Genomic DNA, 17,565 nt, shown 5'->3' on the forward strand with positions numbered 1-17,565 from the left:
TTCTAATTATGGGTTGGTAACCGTAACGTGGTACTACATTCCCATTTTGTGTTTTTAGGTTACTCAGTGCAAACTCTTGAGAAGTTACTGGATTTAAATTTGAATGTGGATGTTTCTTTTGATAATTATCCTTACAACTTTTCTTATTGTAGAGGTGTACTTTTGCTAAGTTTGTCTCATGCTTTTTAAAGTTATTCCCGCTATTTCTTTTATAGTTTGAACTTCCACCTCAGTGTAAAGTTTCTTTGCGGTCCTTATTTATTGCATCGAGTGCATCAATATAAGACAACAACTCGTCTATCGTTTTCCAACCACTACATAAGATGTCTTTTCTTACATAGATGGAGAATTGTCTAATTAAAATACGTATCAATCCCTCTTCTTCCAGTGGCTTATCTAAATACTTTGCTCGTGTTAAATGTCAATAGAAATATTTCCACATAGTACCCCAGTATTATTGTAATATTTTGGATCCCATAGATCTGATATCAACTTTTCTTGGGCACTGGCAGACAAGCATTTCTCTTTAAATTTCTTTTGAAAGTCCTCCCAAGAGGAAATATTCTCAATATTTACCATTCCCCATTCTGACGCTTCCCCTAGAAGGTACCCCACAGCAAATTCAATTTTCTTAGAATCTTCCTAATCTTTTGGTAACGCTTGGTTAAACCTTTTCAAGAAATGGGTCGGATATACATCTCCGTCCGGCTCAAATTTAGGGAATTGTCTACATAACCCTGAATTAGCCCCCCCACTATAAATCAGTCACAGCTTCACTAGTCAACACCACATCACACATTAGCTGATGTTACCCTTTATTCTTCTTTATCTTGGATAATCTTGAATCTCTCCACAAGTCGTTTATACCCTTCCTGGTATCACTAAGTTCGGAAGACAGAATAAGCGATACCTTTCTGGAAGTTTCTCTCTCGTTAACTTTTTGATCTATAATTTCTTCAAATTGTTCCTCCAAGCTACTTACATTTATGATAACAGAGTTCATTATTTTCTCATTGAAATTTCTTTCTACATTATTTACTCGTGTACTGACACTTGTAATTTGCAAATTGAATAATCGGTATTAATTCATTATTCTTCTCTACGTTCTCTTTCAAAGAATTCAATCCCTGCTTCACAGCATTAAACTTAAAATTGCACACATTTTCAAAAGATCCTAACTTATCATTAATTTCGGATTCCACATTATTACATCTGTCCTCAATGTTAAATTCTAACCTTCTTGACAAATCTTGGAAATTGTCATTCTGTTTATGACTAAAGTCAGTAAACATTTGATTTTCATGAATAGTCACAGAATTAGTCAGTTCATTCTTTAAATCTATTTTTAAATTTTCTGCTCTACTATTTAAGGTGTCCATTTCAATCTTAAGTGTACCCATGCCTTCACATAGATTACTAAATTCTTTGCTTTGCGAGTTGACTTTAGCATTTAGCAAACCTAGATTTGTCGCTTGACTATTTAGTTTCACTCTGGGCATTTAGAGTTTCCCTCTGAGCATTTAATGCATCACTCTAGGTACTTAACTGAGAATTTACCACGCCTAATTCTTTCCTTATAGTCTCATTCTGAGCATTTGATTGCAGACTCTGAGCTTTAATTAAATTTATCAACTCAGCCCAGTTTGGCACTTCTTTACTAACTTTCATAGTGATAGCTGGTTCTTGAGTGTCCTCAACTCGTTGTTGTATACTGCCCATGCTTTTATATGCTTTAGACCTAGTAAGCATTTAAAACTAACTTTAAATACTATAATTACACAATAAATGTTCAATCAACAGTATGTACCACTTCGAACTAAAGTAATGAAGTTCTGTTTCACGCTCACTCAGTCTACAAGTCTCTTTGCATAGGTTAGCGGATGTACGGGCAGGTCAGCACCGGTGCACAGCATCTGGTGCCGGCGGTGTCAGATGTAAGTTGGCTTCCGCGTCTGCATACCCGGGATGGGTGCAAGAGCTGTATACTCCCTGCACTGGATCTTCTTGGTTGAAGTGTTCTACGCATATTTCTTCTTAGACAAATGCGTCAAAATCTTCTTTGCTGTTTTATAGTTGTGAATTTTCCATGTCTTCACCATTTTTGATTCAAATTTTGCTTCATTGGATACTTGAACATATTCCAATGTCTCAGAGTAAATCGGTTGTCGTGTTATGTTTGGTTGCTAGGGCAACACATAACAACTTCTTCTCTAGTTTTGACTTTAAATTCCAGTTTTCTCGGGTCCTTTCACACAGGTTGCCACGTTCTAACGTTTTTGATGCCGATTTAAAGCGCATGAAGTAGACGCACAAACTTCCCACTTCTCTTATACGAGGTGACTTACTTGACATTCACAGCTGATCTTCTTTGCTAGCTAGCTGGCTGCTGGAAAACCCTCTTGACTTCTTCTCCGCAGAATGATGCTAGGTACAGGAATATTTAAGCCTCTCTTTCTACTTGTGAAATAAGTAGATACATGAACCATGATACATCAACCAACGGTATATCTGAACTCCATAGAGAATAAAATTCTCGATTTCCACATATGTATATGACTTACAGTAAGTCACTCGCTCCATCCAACGTCAGAAACAAATGTAATTACATTTATAAAAGAGTTGGCTTAATAACCATGACTCTACTCTACATGAATCATAAAATAGATCTTCCCTATAACAAGGCTGGATTAAGAGTCCACAAGATTACTTTTTCAACTGCTCATCTTTCACATAACAATAGTCAGCGACACAATAGGCACAGAGCTCCATATAGATTCCATCGTTCTTCCATACACACTCACTAACACATCCATGGATTGTCCGACAAGTACTTGTCGATGCTGTTCAACCGCTCTGTCTACTTTCTTCTCGCGACTGACTTTAAACCTGCAGACACAAACACGTGACGCGCAGTGGGTAGAATTCTACCATCCCACACTCCTATCTAGAATATCATGTGTTCGAGACAGTAGAAAACAGAGGTTCTAGAATACACAGAAATTCTTGGATCACTACACAACATCAGAAGAACTTAGAACTATTGTTGCAAGTCAGATTACAAAAAGAAGGCCTAAGGCCACCCATCCTCTTGGGTAAGAAAAGATTTTTAGAACATCACTCACTAGCAACAAAGACAACTGGCTCTTTATAAGCTGGGATCATAAGTTGACAGATCAAGGGTTAATCTCGTAGGATGGTGCAACGCCCAAAAAACAAAAAACATTCAGTATGATTGTGCAGAAGACAAAGACTGTTCAACATATGCTTCACTGTTCACTGTGTCCAGCCTACTGCACATGAGAGAACCTTCACCAAGAGGCAGAAAATATGTGACCTAGTTCTGGTCCAAAATATTGCAACACCAAAAAAATTATTAATGTAGAGTAATGAAGTCTCAGGAATACATTTGTCTAGGTAACAAAATAATCAATTAACATCGCAAGATCACATTTTAATGCAAGCACGAGATACGTCATTGCAAATGTAAAATGCTAGTACATTAATAACTTGCGCAAATGTCAGAATGTTGACTGTGAGCATGCATTGTGTTGTACAGGTGCCGAAATGTCAGTTTTTGGGATGGAGCTCCATGCCACCCATTGCACTTGGTCGGTCAATACAGTGACGGTTAAGGCTGGTTGTGGATGATGCTGGAGATGTCATCCGATGATGTCTCTATCTTCTCAATTGGAGACAGATCCAGTGATCGAGTAGGCCAAGGCAACATGTCAACACTGTACAGTACATTGGGTTACAACAGAGGTACGTGGCCAAGTGTTGTCCTGTTAGAATACTCCCTGAGGAATGCTGTTCATGAATGACAGCACAACAGGTCGAATCATGGCATACAAATTTGCAGTCAGGGTGTGTGGGACCACCATGAGAGTGCTCCTGTTGTCTTACATAACTGCATCCCAAACCATAATTCCAGATGTAGTTGCAGTGCGTCTAGGATGCAGAGAGGTTGGTTGCATGCCATTAACGAGCCTGAGTCTAACCAAAACACAGCCATCAATGGCACCAAGGCAGGTCCACATTTCATCAGAAAACACAATAGACCTCCACTCTGCCCTCCAATGGGCTGGAGCTTGACACCACTTAAGTTGCAAATGGCGGTGGTTTGTAGTCAGTGGAATGGATGCTACAGGGTGTTGTGCTCGGAGCTGTACTTGAAGTAACCAGTTTATAACAGTTCATTGTGTCCCTGTGGTGCCAACTGCTGCTCAAATTGTTGCTGCAGATACAGAATGGTCTGCCACAGCCATATGCTTAAGACAATGGTCTTCCCCCTCAGTAGTGCCACATGGCCACCTGGAGCCCGATTTCCTTGCATTCATGCATTCTCGCAACCATTACTGCCAGCAATTATGTACAGCCACTACATTCCTGCCAAGTCTTTCTGCAGTATCGTTGAAGGAACATCCAGCTTCTCGTAGCCCTATTACATGACCATCATCAAACTCAGTGAGATACTGATAATGGTGTCTCTGTCACTTTAAATGCATTCTTTACTAACATCAACTCACAATATCCAGCCTCAAAGGTAACTATTCACTGGTACAAAATCTGAATAGAAATCTTACAGATATAGAAATATGCCTATCAACTTTTGTTTATGTTGCACAGCTCTTTCTTGGTGTTGCAAATTTTTTTTCTCAGCATTATGATTTTCTCCTCAACAGATTTTTACCTGTGTGCCTGAGAGATTTGTTATATTTGTGCTTCTGTATGGTAACAATGCAATTATAAGTTCTTGCTTCGTTTTTGGCTTTCGAAATTATCGCCTGCATTTATAATGAATCCTGAAAGGAACACGTTTCAAACAGCGGTCACTACAGTGCAATATAAGTAAGACCGATACAAGCCCACTGTGCTAAATTCATTGTCTGAAACAAACTGACATTTTGATTGCACATACTGGGCATACAATCCCAATCCCTAGGTGTTCAGATGGATGGTAAGTTGTCATGGAAAGCCAATGCTCAGGATCTTGTTCAAAAACTGAGTGCTGCTTCATTTACCATCAGAACAGTGTCTGCAATCAACAAGTCCAACTCAAAAATTAATTTTGCTTATTTTCACTCATTTATGTCATACAGCATTACGTTCTGGAGTAATCTTTCCACTCATGAAGGGTATTTTTGGCTCAGAAATGGGCAGTTGGAGCAATATGTAGTGTAAGTTTGTGAAACTCTTGTCAATCCCAGTTAAGCAGTCTGGGAATTCTGACATTGGCCTCCCAATAATATTGTCTTTACGGTCATTTGTTGTAACAATATGACCTTGTTTCCAAGAATTAGCAACTATGACACAGTTAATTCTTGGCAGAAATTCAATCTGCATCTGGATGGTACCCAAATTGACTTGCATGCAGAAAGGTGTAGAGGATTCTGCTGCATAGATTTTTAACAAGCTACCACAACTAAAAACTCTTAGCATTAATCATCGTACTGTCAAACTTAAACTGAAGAACTTTCTCCTGGCTCATTCGTTCTATTCTGTCAGGGACCTCCTGGGAAAGAAATTAAGCTAATTCCTGTGCTATACTGCTGTTTTTTTTTTTTTTTAATAATATACACTAATCAGCCAGAACCACACACAAGTCATTTCATTCACATAAATTCTCGGGGGGGGGGGGGGGGGGGGGGGGGCTGTCAGCTCTGACGCCATGTTCAATCACATCCGTGATGTGTTCGATCAAGTTTAGATCTGGTGAGTTGAGTCGCCAGTACCTCTATTGGAACTTGCCACTGTGTTCCTCAAATCACTCTATCACACTCCTGGCCTTATGACATGGCGCATTATCTTGCTGAAAAATGCCACTGCCATTGGGAGACATGATGATCATGAAGGGGTGTACATAGCCTGCAACCAGTATTCCTTGGGTGTCATGGTGTCCTGCAAGAGCTCCACTTGAACCATGGATGCTCCACGTGAATGTTTCCCAGAGCATAACGGAGCTGACGCCAGCTTGACTCCGTCCCACAGTACAAGTGTCAAGGAGCTGTTTCCCTGGAAGATAATGGATTTATGCCCTTCCATCAGCATGATGAACAAGGTATCAGGATTCATCAGACCACGCAAAGCTCTACCAACAAGCCAATATCTGGCGCTGATGGTCACTTGCCCATATCCATCAAAGTTGCCAGTGTCATGATGGTAACATTGGGTCATCGGATACGCAGGCTTATCATTAGGAGGGTCTGGTGCACTGTGTGTTCAGACATACTTATACTCTGCCCAGCATTTAAGTCTAATGTTAGTACTGCCACATTTTGCCACCTGTACTGTTTTACCTGTCTGCCCAGCCTATGACATATGACATCTGTAATGAGGGGTGGCCGCCCAACCCCATGACATCTGGACATGGTTTCAACTTGGTTTCACCATGTGTTGAAGACACTCACCACAGCACTCCTCAAACACTCAATAAATAGTGCAGTTTCCGAAATGCTCATGCCGAGCCTCTGGGCCATCACAGTCTGCACTTGGTCAAACTCTGATAGATCATGCGCCTTCCCCATTCTACACAAGGACAACACACTCACTGATACTACATGCACCGTGCATGTGTCTGACTAGCAGTCATTCCTCGGCAGGTGACACTCCTTTCACCTGGATGGGTTTATATCGATACTGTCAGTGGTGATAATGTTCTGGCTGATCAGTGTATACTCAGCAGCTTGTTCTCTGAATAGGATTTGTGTAATTTTTTCTATTAACTTTTATGATGTTAATTGCACATACTGACTAATTCCATGACCACGGAGATTTGCTCCTCAGTTTGCTCCTGTGGAACTAGATGTTTAAAATAATTCAAAAAAATAATCACAAAAGTTTCTACCTGACACTGCAAGGTAAAACGAACACTCTTGAGAATTCCAGGTGTTACTGGCAAATTGCAAGCCTGTTAAGTATTTATAGAATTGGAAAGGAAGCAAAAGAAAGATGAATTTGCAGTTTTTCCCTGTAAGTATGGAGCAGAAGACTTTTATGTAACTCACTGTTTGATAGCTTGCTTACTTATCAACTGATTTACAGGAGCGCACCAATTTTACTGTTCAGAGAGATTGATGCATTACTACATGTTTCATGGGACTTCTAACCAGCAAACAGAACAATAATTTCTTAACCAAAAATTGAGTGTTTAGCCATCTAAGACTAATTCATAGCTGCTTTGCCACGAGGCATGGCATTAATCAATGTCTAAAGGTGGTGGTAATACAAAAAGTGAAAAACTTTAAAAAATCAAGTCAATTTCTATGCCATAATAAACAACTATATTTGCATCATGCCAAGTTCAATATTGTTAAGAATTTTTACTATTATGATCACTTCTGGCAAATATATAATTGATAACAATGTGATATTTCTTACTCAAAATGCCACAAATTGGAACTGAATTAATTCCATTTATATAGTAGAAGCTAAAATGTCATATCTCCAGGTGAAGCCATGATTCAAACTTGTACTCCATAAACTCAAAAAAGAGCAATACATTTCTGAAACAGCTCAGCAGATTGTATTGGTATTGTCACAGACTTCATTTCACATTTCATCTAGAGCTTTAAAGTCTTTTTCCTATAATATTTGTATACTTTGACAATGACACTAACAAGCAACATTGAGGTAAAAGTTTTTAATGACAGAGCATACTGTCTATAAATTTAAATTAAACTTACAGAACTAGGAGATGGTACATGGACTAGATATTACAGAGTTACACATGAAATTAAGATTGTAATAAGGGCATGTGACTGTAACTACATGAAGCCCACTATTCACTTGATTTTCGTAACATTTTTACAGTGTTATCATTTTAGCCATAGCTTGATAATGAATTTTTTCACAAAACATTGTACTTTCTCTGATTACCAAAAAAACTGCATAACTTCATGCATTATAAATGCAAAACAGATGCATAAGAGCCAGAATATTAAAACAACTGCAAACTGTCACTACATAGCATTTATGGAAGTATTAGTTGTTTAATAACGTACTGACAATTTTTTATCTTTGAAGTGATTGCACAACAACATAATGAACATATTCCGAACTGCAACTCCACAAAATATATACAACACATTTCAGGTACACTATATACAACCAAGTTCTTACATGTTTCCACATCAAATATCACAAAATTCATGTATGAGGAATCAATATTGACCATAAAGAAATGGACAACCCATACAATATAAAGTAAATTAAATAGCTTCCTATTGTTTAAACAATCAGTGTTGCAAAGAATCTGCAAAGAAATAAAGAAAGATGAAGGCCTGCTACCAAAAGCATTATACTTCTGCCTGTCCCTCTATTTTTACGATTTGGCTTTTGTTTAAAAGGTGAAATCACTGAAGCTCTTATGTACAGAAAGTACATAATATTTTAATTAATGGCACTGATTTCTCTCTGCCTTATTTACGAAATTTCATTTGGTTTATTTACTGATAGTTGGTAATATTTATACGTTAGCTTTACACTGTACACTTACAGACAATATGCATATCAAAAATAACTATGAAAGAAATATTTGGTGCATTTCTCCCCCTAGCCAATGACTTAATAAGAATTGTACTACATGAGCTAATAAAAGGTAGCTGAGATCACCAAATGCTTCTGATTACATAGTTCATATATGTACACAGTAAATATATGTTCAGTGGTCTATGCATAAGCCAACAACAGTGGACATACGTTGAAAGGAAGAGAAAGATGGCCTACTTCACTTAATCACATTATGTTTTAGTTATGGTCCACAACTGTACCCTTATTAAACGAAGATTATTTAGCGGGCAGTGATCCAGCCACTATTAACAAGGTAATGTAAGATCTGGGTCTCTGGGCCAGAATTTTCACTAGATAAAAAGTCTTCCTTCTTTGCTCCCTTTCTCCCATGTTCCTGTGGATTAAAAACTTCCTTTAAAATTAAAGAATTAAATATTGTGAAGTAATTTCAAGAGTCACAATAGAATAGTAACTAACAATACAGGATCAGTTACACATTTTAATAAAATTCTAGCAGCTTTTAACATAACACTTAAAATCTGCAGTATCTTTCAGGTTTGTGTTTCTGTTTAGTACAGATTCACTATCACTTAATATTTAATGTGCAGAAGGTACTGTTACATGCAACCTTTTATGCACCTACTATAAAATAAAAAGTTAAAAGCAATTACTGTGCTGAATCACACATTACATCCTTCATCTTTAACTTTAGAACACGCTACACAAACTTCAATTTCCCGTGTATGTGTGAATATTAAGTTCTGGAAAATAAATTATTCTTTTTGGAGTCATCAAATCAAAGGATTACTACTATCTGCACTAATGATTTGTTTCACAACTTATCGTAGATTTATACACAAAAAGGGTCATCAGCTACAGTTACAAGTGATGTGTGGAAAGCAAATGAATATACAAGTAAAATTAAAGTTGTTCTCAACCTGAAGGTTGGCATGAACGCCAGTGCTTCGATACACATCATCATACTTAGGTCCATATGTCCTTGCCTTCCTCTGACCTTTCAACTTTGTAAAATCATTGTGAAAGAAGCAATAAGTGACTGAAAAAATTCTTAGACCACTTGTGAATTGGACAATGTTGAGCCTTTGGACTTCTAGTCTTGAAACTTGCCCATCAAACCACATATCAATGTGCAAATAATAAATATATACTGCAGATGTCACAGGCCATTAAAGACAGAGTAGACATGTTTCAGATGCCTAAGATTTCAGCAGAAATCATACATTATTGAAATCGTTTAGCAGGAAAAACAACCACGATGACAGAGCATCTTTTGGTTTACTTCCCTGTTATATTGCTAAATGAACAAGTGTTCTGCACAGAAATGATTAATGGAACCTGCATCTATATTTGTACTTCACCCCCCACCCCCATTTAGCATTAGTTTCCACAGGATGCACTATAGGGCCACCACCATCCCTTTCAGATGGCATTCATTAAGTTGTGCAGGAACAATAATCTTTGTATAAATTTGAAGATCTCAAATTTTACCAACGAGATTTATTTAAGGTAACAAAATTGTTTCTTGATTTGTACTTAACTATTAAAAGTCTGAGAGACTCCTTACAGTATTTTCCACAGACTCTGTTAAATGGTTCTGCTGCACTATCACAGTGAATAAAGAAACACATCTACTCCATTAATATTCCAGACTGATAAACAAGTCAGACAAGGATTCTTTAAGTAACACCCTTCACAAATGAATTATGTTTCTTTAGAGTTTCCCCAATAAATCTGCTATCAGATACTGTGTTCCCCACTCTTACATTTTTATGTAGTTTGACTTTAATTTGCTTTGGATGGAGATGGTGATGTGTCTATCACAGAGCTTGCACCATTTTGTTTTCTTTTTTTTATTATTTCAGTTTAACAGTGCTTGTTACTTTATGCCTTCAGCGCAATAGGTAGCATTTTATTTAAGAATGAGTGCACGGAATGCTTTAGATGCATTCCCCCATGCCCATGTGAGAGGTGCCTCAGTTCAGCAACAGGTGGCTGACTGCAAGAGAACAGTGGAGTGAGGTGGCCACTGAAATGGGAAAATAAATATCTTCTAGTGTCACTATTAAAGGATACCAATGTCAGCCCAAACTGTCAATACTTATTGCCAATTACTAACTAAAGCCAATGACAATAAGAAGCATATCTCTGGGAAACACTTATTTGTTTATTAACTATACTACAGTGATATGCAAACATTATTTCAGTATAAACTAAAACCATTAACTCATTTCTCACACTAGTTCTTGCCAGCAGGTCCATAATGAGTAATATTTTCTGATAGTGATGTGTAAGGCAATGAGCAATGTGTAGACTTGTACTAAGTTATATATATCTGTATCAGATCTAATAATATGCCTGAATTTACTGTGCTTGGCAAAGTTATGTTTTTATGCACTGAATGTTCTTTAAACTTGGGACATGATGTTGTGCCAGATAAATGATATAATCTTAAAAATTGATCTATGTCTTTCTTATGTTAGTTTACCCAAGTTCCTAGTAAAAGCTACATATCTGTTTGTTCTGACATGTAGCCATGCTGAAGAAAGCAACAGAGCTTATGCAGACTGGTAAGTAGTGAGAAGCTTTTTGTAGAAGTGACTGGACAAGAATGAGCAGGACAGTTCTTTCTCAACCACAACTTCACACTTTTTCACTAGTTCACCCAGCCTAATTCATGTCACTGATGGATGCATAAAAGCTTATTCCCTTAATCCTAGATAAATTTAGTGTTCCAGATTCCAAAGCACCAGCACTAGTTACCAGAACAATAAAGTACTGTGCGCGTAGTTTAGATTTTTTATACGCTCCCATTTGGATGTAAGAAGCATTTTTTATACGCTCCCATTTGGATGTAAGAAGCAACTGTAGTCTGAACAGCAAAAGAAGTTCCCTGACAGTTAAAGTGACCTTTGTACTCCTGTTTTGTACATCTACTGTGAGCAGTTCCATTTATGTGAAACTGACAGCGTTGATATAGTTCTAGGTAACAATGACTGTCAGACAATACTGAAGGCAATCTTTTGGCACTTTGTGGTTAGTGCTTTTAATTTCTTTATTCCTTTCTCTTTGCAATCACTAACCCCAGGTGCAGTTTTCAGGGTAAGATAGGCTAGGCAGAACAAAACAGGAAATATGAAGCTGCTAGATATACAGCTGGAAATAGTAGACCAATAGATATATCTTGAGTGGATCATTTCAAGTGATAGCACATCAATAACCAAACTCAAAAATCAGCTCAGTTCTATAATGTAGTTCGGAATCTACTGTGGAATCAGCAAGTCGCTTTAAGATCAAAACAGACTCTCCTTCAGTCATACTTTATCTCCATAACATGAAATGGCTTAGAAACCTGAACAACCACCAAACAGATCAACAATGAACTGTGAGCTGTAGAAATTAATTTCTTACAAATTATGGTCGGAAAACTAGAAAGGATAAGGTAAGAAACAAAAAAATTAGGAAGAAGCTGAAGTGTACACATCCTTGAAAGAAACAGTAACAAGGGCCTCTTTGAGATGGTTTGGAGGCAAACGAATGGACGAGGAAAGGAAAGCACAACAATGGCTATACACAGATGTGACTGGTAGGAGGATCAAGAAAGAGATGGTTGGACCATGTGAAGGAGGATATAGGAAAAAAAAAACTGGAATAAAGTCATGGGAAAAGAATGGTATGTGGACAGATACAAGTGGAGAGCACCCTTAAACCACATCTGGGCAACTGGACTGGAAAACCGATGATAATGAGGGATTGTGGCTGTTGAGGCATCTTGCTGAAGAAGCTGATTGTTGTGCGCAAACAGCTGCATTGGAAACTGCTGAATTGCTTCATGTGGCCACTGTAATCACATCAGTGATGTATTGGTAGGATAGTCTCCAGCTGAAACTTTTTTTTTTTTTTTTTTTTTTTACCGATGTGGCTTGCACAGAACCGTAATCTAGTACTAAGTGTTCACCTGAGCATTGTTGTTGTGTCACGCCCTGGTCTGATGATCTGTAGGGAAACTAAATGGCCAGTAGGTTAACTCCACATTAGTCATGAATAGGTTAGAGTAGAGGCATTGCCTTATGCTGGTGAGTCAGAGCCACTGGGTGTTACCACTCATGCTCAAGTACCAGTCTCCCCTATGTTGAATCCAAGCAGCCAGGAGGAGAAAAGAAGGTTGGGTCGGTGTGTTGGTTGGCTGGTGGTAGTTGTTATGGAACTAAACAGCAAGGTCATCAGTTCCTCAATCAAGAGGTAGTTCATCTGCAGTTAGTAACGTCTGCCAGAAATCTGATCATATTTTATGCCTGAATCGAGGGAATGAAACAATATTGATGCAAGAGCTGAGAAACAATTTAAGGACAAGTAAAGGTATATGGGTCAGGTTGGTATGTAGGTAAGAGCAGATGAGGGGTCTCTTGAAGCTCATATGTGGTTAGAGAAACCCTGCCGGCATCCAACCTCCCACCAACATGATTAAGGGTGTAGGCAGTTACAGAGTAAAGAATCCTTCTAGCTGGAAGATCCATAACAGTAAAATTGAGAAAAGACTAAAAATGTAATGGAAACCAGTTGAACTGACAATAATTAAACACAGTATGGGAAATAACAGGTCAGCAGGTGGGTGGGACAGTGTCCTCGTGTGAGAAAGGAACCGTCCCAACCATGATCTGTTATAGTCAAAGCATTAGAAAGGAAAATAACGCCAGTATTCATCAGAGTGCTATAACTAAAATGGAAAACAGAATGTGGTAGAGAAAGAGGCTAACTGCACCTACAAGCAGTTAAAACACAGTAGAAGAGGGATGACCAAAACAGCTGGCAAAAGAGATAGGACTTAGCATGCAGTGGGAGACATCTCTAACCCACCCACCCCAACTCGAAAATTATTTAAAATGTTACATATGAGAGAAGAATTCACAGAAAAACACCATGGGTCATCCACTAATATTAGAGACAAAGAATACAGAAGACCATGCTTAGCATGGAGAGCCAGAAAAAGGCAAAATTCCACCAAGATGTGAGCTAGTCTGTAAGGCTCCACAACTACAATGTGGCAGTGGATAGTTACATAAAATAAAAATATGGGTTAATATGGTATGCGTGGGCAACATAGGATAGTGTATTCCATCTGGAAGGAATGGAAGGAGGAATGCCTTGCAGCAGTAGTATCCTTAATAGTGGGGAGTTTATTACATGGGGAAACCAGATGTTTTTCCATCTTTATTTGCACAAAAATATCTGCACTTGGGATCGTCAAAGCGACCCAAAGGTCGCAAACAATCAGAGAAGTAATCAGTTCTACAGCCATACCGTCAGGACTTCCTTCCCTGAGATAGCCACATGACTTGGGGCTCAGAGAAAGATGACTGAGCAGGCAATGTGACTAAGGTCAGAGGAAAGCTCACGAATAGCAGATATCACAGAGTGACAAGATAACATCAAACAATAGGCTGGTGACTCCTCATCAAGTCACTACTAATTAAAATATTGTCAAAGGAAATCTGTTTAGTAAATGGTGGACTCTGTTAATGGCCTTCAGCTCCACCGTAAAACCACCTACATGTTCCCAGCAACAAATGTTATTTCTGACTGGTGGAAGATGTAAAAACTTATCCCATTCTATCCATGATTTTAAAGGCTTGAGTAAATGAATATACCACCCTGACACTCCTGAAGAACTGTGAGGAACAGTCACTGAAAGATCATGGGGACCACACACATTAGGATCTTGAAATAGATTGCCCTAATTCGTGGTCTGTGTACAGAGCAGAAAGGGAGGGTGGGGGGAGGGGACATTCTAAGGAGGATGTTAGGCAAAGTGGCCACTCTTACAGCACAGTGGTGAACTGTGTCCAACGACTTCAAAGCTGAAAGTGCCCCTGAGATATAAACCTTGCAACTGTAATCCAACTAAGACGTGACCAGGCGCCAGTAAATATGGATGAGAGTTGGGAAAGGAAACAGAGAGCATTAAGCTTTCGCCTGCAGTTGCCTTTTGTTAATGAATATGAGGCATCATATCAACTTTTTATTAAAGAGGAATACCAAAAGCTGGGACCGTGTGACAGTATCCATGTGCTGGGTATCCCAGTAGAGTTCTGGGTCAGGACAGGCTATGGTATGACAACAGAAATGAGTTATTCGAGTTTTTGCAAGAGTGATCTGGAAGCCGTGAGAAGGGGTTTAAATGGACGCCCTTTGAATGGCATCTTGGACCTGGCACTCAATCAAGGCTACAGACTGGGAGTTATACCAAAAGCAAAAGTCATCGACATACGGCATGGGAGTGACCAGTGATCCAATGAAGTCATTTGCCCATTGGTGGGAGTGAGGAAAAGCCTAACACTCAGCACTGAACTCTGCGAGAAGCCGTTCTCTTGGACTCTTGGGGAGTTGAATTATGTAGCATCTCCAGCCTAGATAACCAGTGGGATACCGTATGTGCTCGATTATAAGATGAGGTTTCTTTCCCAAAAGCATTAGTCAAAGAACATAGGTTCGTTTCATATTTGTGCATTAAATGATTGCTGCTGAGATCAACATTTTTACATTACTATATTGATATAAGGGTCATTTTACATTTACAGATAAAACTTTGGCTATTGATGTCACACACAGATTTATTTTGATGAATTTGGAAGGGTAGGTGAAGCAAAAAATTCTCATGCTCAAATATGCTTGAGATTTCTCGATACAATGAAGCATTCAATACAGTGTCACCCTTCCTGAAACAATCGTGTGACATCTGACTCACGTGGCACCAATGCAAGGGATACATGAGAAATTGTGAACCAGCCACCACTACAGTCTACAATCTATTGCTCTGCTTAAAATTTGACAATTTTGTAAAATACTAGAGGACGACGCATTAGATTATATCATCTTATAGACTCTTGTTGTATCTAAACACATTTTCAATAAAAGTTCTCATACATGTATGGCTACTGTATACAAATATTTATGGTGCTTTTTATTGATGCTAATATTGAGAGGCAAAATTGTTATCCTTCAAAAAACATTACTCGATTCTGAATGCAAGTCAATACTTTATTTGGTTATTGGAGACTGTAATGATATACCAAGTGAATTGCAAATGAGAAGTTCAGTCGCTGTTCACGTATTAGAATACCGAGTAAAAATGTTACAACCTTTCTATCAACTTAAGAACAAGATGGCGACATTCAGATGCAGCAAGTAGGAAAATTAATTCAGAATTAAATGTCTACCATCATCTTCATCATCATCATCATCATCATCATCATCATCATCATCATTTAAGACTGATTATGCCTTTCAGCGTTCAGTCAGCCCCCTTATAAAATTCCTCCATGATCCCCTATTCAGTGCTAACATTGGTGCCTCTTCTGATGTTAAACCTATTACTTCAAAATTATTCTTAACCGAATCCAGGTACCTTCTCCTTGGTCTGCCCCGACTCCTCCTACTGCTGAACCCATGAGTCTCTTGGGTAACCTTGCTTCTCCCATGCGTGTAACATGACCCCACCATCTAAGCCTGTTCGCCCTAACTGCTACATCTATAGAGTTCATTCCCAGTTTTTTCTTTGATTTCCTCATTGTGGACACCCTCCTGCCACTGTTCCCACCTACTAGTACCTGCAATCATCCAAGCTACTTTTATATCCGTAACCTCAACCTTGTTGATAAGGTAACCTGAATCCACCCAGCTTTCGCTCCCATACGACAAAGTTGGTCGAAAGATTGAAAGGTGCACAGATAACTTAGTCTTGATACTGACTTCCTTCTTGCAGAAGAGAGTAGGTCGTAGCTGAGCACTCATTGCATTAGCTTTGCTACACCTCGCTTCCAGTTCTTTCACTATGTTGCCATCCTGTGAGAATATGCATCCTAAGTACTAGAAACCGTCAACCTGTTCTAACTTTGTTCCTCCTATTTGGCACTCAATCCGTTTATATTTCTTTCCCACTGACATTACTTTCGTTTTGGAGATGCTAATCTTTATACCATAGTCCTTACATTTCTGATCTAGCTCTGAAATATTACTTTGCAAACTTTCAATCGAATCTGCCATCACAACTGTCATCTACATATGCAAGACTGCTTATTTTGTGTTCACATATCTTGATCTCACCCAGCCAGTCTATTGTTTTCAACATATGATCCATAAATAATATGAACAAGAGTGGAGACAGGTTGCAGCCTTGTCTTACCCCTGAAACTACTCTGAACCATGAACTCAATTTACCGTCAACTCTAACTGCTGCCTGACTGTCCATGTAAAGACCTTTAATTGCTTGCAAAAGTTTGCCTCCTATTCCATAATCTTGTTGAACAGACAATAACTTCCTCCTAGGAACCCGGTCATATGCCTTTTCTAGATCTATAAAGCATAGATACAATTCCCTGTTCCACTCATAACACTTCTCCATTATTTGTCGTAAGCTAAAGATCTGGTCCTGACAACCTCTAAGAGGCCTAAACCCACACTGATTTTCATCCAACTGCTCCTCAACTAATACTCGCACTTTCCTTTCAACAACACCCGAGAAGATTTTACCCACAACGCTGATTAAAGAGATACCTCTGTAGTTGTTACAATCTTTTCTGTTTCCATGTTTAAAGATTGGTGTGATTACTGCTTTTGTCCAGTCTGATGGAACCTGTCCCGACTCCCAGGCCATTTCAATTATCCTGTGTAGCCATTTAATACCCAACACTCCACTGTATTTGATGAGTTCCGACTTAATTTCATCCACCCCAGCCGCTTTATTGCACTGGAATCTATTGACCATTTTTTCCTCTTCCTCAACTGTGATCCTATTTCCATCATCATTCCTATCCCATTCTACCTCGAAATCTGAAACATTACTGATCGTATTTTCACCTACATTGAGCAACTCTTCAAAATATTTCCTCCCTCTGCCCAAGACATCCACAGGATTCACCAGCAGTTTTCCTGACCTGTCCAAAATACTTGTCATTTCCTTCTTACCTCCCTTTCGAAGACTGCTAATTACACTCCAGAATGGTTTTCCAGCAGCTTGACCCATAGTCTCCAACCTGTTTC

The 17,565-nt window shown here is 38.7% G+C and overlaps 1 protein-coding gene across 1 annotated transcript in view; it reads right to left on the reverse strand.

Moving 5' to 3' along the window:
- Positions 1–7,624: 7,624 nt before the first annotated feature.
- LOC124613161 (transcriptional adapter 2B-like) overlaps positions 7,625–17,565 on the reverse strand; it is a 91,492-nt gene continuing 81,551 nt past the window's right edge. The window contains exon 12 of the mRNA XM_047141787.1: positions 7,625–8,902. Within this exon, the coding sequence (XP_046997743.1) occupies positions 8,789–8,902 (114 nt within the window). The 3' untranslated portion in view covers positions 7,625–8,788. The remainder of the gene's footprint in view (positions 8,903–17,565) is intronic.

This window comes from Schistocerca americana, chromosome 4, assembly GCF_021461395.2.
Source record: "Schistocerca americana isolate TAMUIC-IGC-003095 chromosome 4, iqSchAmer2.1, whole genome shotgun sequence".
In the NCBI taxonomy this organism is placed as follows: Eukaryota; Metazoa; Arthropoda; class Insecta; order Orthoptera; family Acrididae; genus Schistocerca; species Schistocerca americana.